Raw genomic sequence first — 5534 nt, forward strand, 5'->3', positions numbered from 1 at the left:
CACACACACACACACACACACACGCACACACGCACACACACACACACACACACACACACACACACACACACACACACATTCCATTGCTTTCATGGTCCTCAGTCCTAGCAACTGCACTCAACCACTGAATCAGCTGCGTGGCAGATCAGGCAGCTCCAACGACCACATATGCTCTCACATTGACCTCTTCAGAAGGAGAAGAGAAGAGAAGAGAAGAGAAGAGAAGAGAAGAGAAGAGAAGAGAAGAGAAGAGAAGAGAAGAGAAGAGAAGAGAAGAGAAGACAGACACGCGATGCCTGTCTGCAGAAGTCAAGCACAGGGAATTCCGGGGGCGAGATTTAATGAAACATCTCCCCTGGCAGAACACAAGAATACAGAGAGAGAGAGAGAGAGAGAGAGAGAGAGAGAGAGAGAGAGAGAGAGAGAGAGAATACCTGCAGGCAAATGAATCAGTGGTCAACAACTGTAGTCCAGCAGAGAATAAAAGTCCTCCACTTACAATATCAAATATGAGCAGTGGCAGGGCCGGTTCTGGCTTATTTGGCGCCCTAGGCGAGTTTGAGTTCTGGCGCCCCCCCCCCCCCCACCCCCCTTTTTTTTATACCTTACAGAACACAAGAGTAATAGGCTACCGGTAGTAAGCTTAACTAAATAGCATCAAGAACAATAACTGTTTTGCATCAAATGGATTTTGGACAGCCGACCAACACATCAGATTGAGTCGCATGAAAGTACCTTCACTGTGTGGTGTCTTGGATGTAATGGTGGTGGTGCCCCCAACCCCAGATGAGAGGGAGGTTATCAATGTGTTTGAATTGTAAAATGGAATTGAAATGCCAGGAGAGTGGTACAGTACATTTGCATGTCAAATGCATGTGTAGACAATAGGCCTACCAAGGAGGTCTGCATTGATAGCCTATCTACACTACCTACAGCATCACAAAGCATGGCAGCATAACAATTTTAATAAGCTACACATTTGTGCTGTCTATGATTCCAAACCAATTTCATTTCTGTAGCCTACTGGAAATAGTGGTGCATTTGTGAGTAGGAGAATGAGAAGGGGGGCTATCTATGTGTTTGAACCGGAGGGACAGGGTGAGAGAAAGGGAGAAAAGCTGTCACGCTTTTGAATTTCATTATATACAAAATATAGTAAATAGCCTCACTTGTCTGCAATACTACATCACTCAGCATGAAGACATACATGGTTCTCTTACATGATTAATGTAGGCCTATATGTCATTCTGGTCTGGAAACAATGTTTTTTTAAGCTTACAACAAGCAGGTAATTCATTCAAGTGGATGGAAGGAGATATGGCAGCTAAACTTGTTTTAAACATGGCACCAGTCTTATTTTACACTGCTGGTCAACCTAAGCAAGTATTATGATGTCAGGTGGGTGTTAGTGAGTAGGCTACTAGCTACTTTACTGGATTTCATTGCTTGGCATACTTGGCTAATGTTAGCATGCTAACTAGCGATTTCTCAGATCAAAAGCAAAGCTCTTTTTCCCTCTAATTCCAAATAGTAGCCACATAACTATTAGGCTTTACATTACCACAAACGGTTTCTGATTAAACCACATACTTCCAAAACACCCTCTGCAACTCCTGCATCATGCAATGACTGGTTTAATGAGAACATAACAATTCTCCACCCAGCAGAGTAGCTTTGCTGTTCTCGCTTGCCCTCTGTCTCTCGAATGAGTCTCCAAATTCAAAATAGATCGCACGCTGTCACTCGTCCCGCCCCTTTCTCAGGACTGTCTGTTTATTGGTTCACAGACTTCCCAGAGACAGTTGAAAGCGATATTACTATTGGCTGAGGGGCGCTTTGCCGTGAGGAGCGCTTTCGCCAGGCGTTGTTGATTGCGACTTCATAAAAAAACCTCCATATCGCAAAATTTCGCATCGGAGAGCGCCATTTCGGCGCTCCTTCTTCACATTGCGCTCTAGGCGACCGTCTAGCCGGCCTATGCTTACAACCGGCCCTGAGCAGTGGTGTCACTGCACTTCACAAGTCTGCACTTCACAAGTCTCCACACAGAGCTGGGGCAGCTGTAGCCGGATGATTAAAGAGCTGGTATGATCAGAGGGTTGCTGGTTCAAATCCTACCCTTACCATTCCCTACGCCTCCATCCATGGCTGACATGCCCTTGAGCAAGGCACCTAACCTCACATTGCTCCAGGGACTGTAACCAATACCCTGTAAATATCTGTAAGCCTACTTCGCTTTGGATAAAAGCATCAGTGTAATGTAATGGGATGTAATGTAATGACAGAATGACACTTTTTGCCCACGGTAGGTTGACTTCCAGTTCATAAATGCTGGTAACCAAACAAGTAACACTGTGTATAAGCTCACCTGCTGTATAAGCTCATGAGAAGGACGGGCACATGCGACTGGCCAGCAGCAGACAGCACTTCGGGATATGATGGGGTGGGGGGAGACCGTACCCGTACGGCCGGTGAGGGAGACCGCAACAATGCTTACTCAGGGACCACCTGCTCATGCCTCAGCACAACACAGCCCTCACGTGTAGAGGACACTGGTCATGTCGAGTTTAACATGTGAATGTGTTTCTAACCGGCAACGGTGTGGATTTCCATGCCGGATTACTTCGAAGAGATCTGAATTGAAAGTGCACCGGACATATGCATTGAACTGACGGAAACACTCATCTGATACCTGCCATATGATGGCATGTGCTATACGCACATGCAAGCGTCTTTACACGCATGCCAGGCACACACAAGCACGCACTCACATTTTGCGCAGCAGTAGCGTATTCTTAAAACATGTAGACCCCATCACAACGTCCAGTGAAACATACACACACATATGTGACATGTTAAAAGCTTCCCCACCTGAGTCGAAGTGTGAACTGAAGGCAAAGCTCGGGTTGAAAAAAGCGGAGGACATGACTGCCATCAAGACGGACGCTGTCATTTTCCTCGTAAGGCTTGAGATGCAATGTGTTGGAAAATAAAGTGTAAAATACAAAAAAACTGATCAGCTACTGAAAAAATAGCAGAGGGGTTAAATGCAGCATTTTCCCTCCTCCTTGACGCTCGGCTGCTTAGTCTTTTATCCCTCTTTCTCCTGCCTCAGATGCATCCGATTAAGAAACAGATGTCGGGGAATATTTTCGCTTGTCTCTCTTTGGAATTTACCGCAGTCATTCACTTGTCTTACACCCGACATAAACAACCGTGTTTTCCTTGCTTGCCTCTCGTCCATTAGGTTGCTTTGTGTGTTGCGGTCCCTTGAAGTGTAGACACGGTGCACTCGGTCGGTCCCTCGTCTACGTGATGCTATGCTTTAAAAAAAATCTTCACTCTTCTTGTTCGCACATCGCGTATTTGGCACGGTTTCCCGCGGCAGCTGAATCTATGCTCCTGTTTATGACTCACGTCACCTTCCTCAGTGGAGGAGGTGAGTAGTTAAACCATATTGCTCGCAGACTTCCCGCCGCACTCCTTTCCATAAACCGCAGTCCCTACATCACGGCAGCCGCGCACTAATGAATTGAATGGAAGCTGAGTGCTGCGCTGGCACGCTGCGCGCTGAGAGCGCCATCTTGCAGAGAGGTACCAAACCATAACTCAGCGATTAGTGCTCACATTTCATATTAAGCCACTGCCATTGCTAACATCTAATAGCATAGGTTTTAAAAGTTACATGTCACACGTTGACGGCATATTTTGCCCATTTTCTATAAAAATGGCACAGCTATTCTACAACAGCAGCAAATAAATTAGGCCTACCCCTAGACATGTTGCAAAGTTCCAAACATGAGATGCCTCATTTCAAAGACCACTCAGTGATACATTTCACCTGTATGAAGTGAAGTGTTTTAACTTATTCTTAATATCACACTATGGGTAAAAAGTGGAGTAGGCCTAGGCCGATTGTGGGATATTTGACAACACTTCACTCTCTTGTATTTTACTGTTGTAAAAACTTTGCATGCCCAGGTCTCTCTCTCTCTCTCTCTCTCTCTCTCTCTCTCTCTCTCTCTCTCTCTCTCTCTCTCTCTCTCTCTCACACACACACACACACACACGCGCGCGCGCGCACACACACACACACAGCTTCTCAGTTCAGGTGCCACAATCCAGCTCCCTGTTTCTAATTATGCAGAGCCAATAACTTGTGATTCACAATGACATATGATACAGTGATTTTACACACAGTGATTAATTACATCTTGTAGTCCCATACAGGACAATAGTGCTACATTTAGTAATGTCATACGATCCCCAGTGTCTCGCTGTGTAATTATTTCTGTCCAGCATTATGTAATGACATGTGGTGTCAAAAAAATGCAGTTCAGACTATGAACACTTGGCGGCACTATAGACCTTTAAAAAAGCTGATCAGATGGCATTTTCACCTTCAACAGTGTCTCCAGGTAATGTAGCCTATGTCATGAAGCGACACAAACATTGATTCATCAATATCTATATTACAGGATATCTGACAATTTGGTCTTTGCTGCAAGCCTACATTTGAAACTGGCAACAGAGCCAGCATCTTTTGATACCTTCCACTGCTATTTCCATTGTTGCCACCACAGCATTTTGTTTTGATAGCAATCAGTGATAGTAGCCTGGCCCCTGGCCAATGCCAGATGTACATGATGTGTGTTTGGCGCCCTCTGCAGATAACATAAAAAACTGTGGGTGGACAAGGACAAACGGACAAGCAGACAGACAGGCGAACAGACAGACAGGGTGACTGCAATACCTGGACAAAACTCCTCCGGGAGTCCAGTTAATGATCAATCCAGCTCAGTGCCCCAGTCAGTGAAGTAGTAGTCAGTGATCTAGAGCAGCGGTTCCCAATCCTTTCTCCGTGCGACCCCCTTGTACATTTCAATTTGCCTGATTATTATCGACTTTCAAATCTCGTACCGAAATGTTGGTCTGACCAAGAAGATAGCGAATAACGTTTCCCAAACGACCCGATTAACCCGCCTCCCTTGGCTTGCTATTGGTCGAGGCCAGAAAAGGCTGTGCTGATTTTTAGACCAAACCTTTTCTTAGTCTCTGCTTAAACCACGCCACTGCCTTGAACAGACATCTACCCAGAGCCGGTGGAACTGCTCAAAGTTGATTGCTTACCAACAAAGTGAGCTCAGAAACGATATTTGTATTGCTCCTGGCCTAACGGCGAAGGTGTTGCTTCACTAGGAGGGCGAAGCCTACATTTCAATGTGGTTCATGCACCCCTTAAGTAAAAGTGAAGTGAAAGCCCATTGAGAAACTCCAACATGTGACACAGCACTCCACAGTACACAAGTGAACACTGCACACTGCACACAATGAAATTGCATTTATGCCTCACCCGTGCAAGAGGGCAGCCCTCAATGGCGCACCTAGGGAGCAGTGCGGCGGGATGGTTCCATTCTCAGGGTTAGGGATGCAAATTATTCGACTTTAATCGATTAATGTGTTAATCGATTAAAAAACATTCATCAATTAATTGCCAATTCAACTGACAAGAGACCCTGGTGAAATGGGCATGT

General features: G+C 45.6%; 1 protein-coding gene across 1 annotated transcript in view; it reads right to left on the bottom strand.

Moving 5' to 3' along the window:
* Positions 1–3501, bottom strand: part of aatka (apoptosis-associated tyrosine kinase a) — a 93933-nt gene extending 90432 nt beyond the window's left edge. Inside the window, exon 1 of the mRNA XM_063186392.1 lies at positions 2872–3501. Within this exon, the coding sequence (XP_063042462.1) occupies positions 2872–2953 (82 nt within the window). The 5' untranslated portion in view covers positions 2954–3501. The remainder of the gene's footprint in view (positions 1–2871) is intronic.
* Positions 3502–5534: the final 2033 nt, after the last annotated feature.

This window comes from Engraulis encrasicolus, chromosome 2, assembly GCF_034702125.1.
Source record: "Engraulis encrasicolus isolate BLACKSEA-1 chromosome 2, IST_EnEncr_1.0, whole genome shotgun sequence".
NCBI classification, from domain to species: Eukaryota; Metazoa; Chordata; class Actinopteri; order Clupeiformes; family Engraulidae; genus Engraulis; species Engraulis encrasicolus.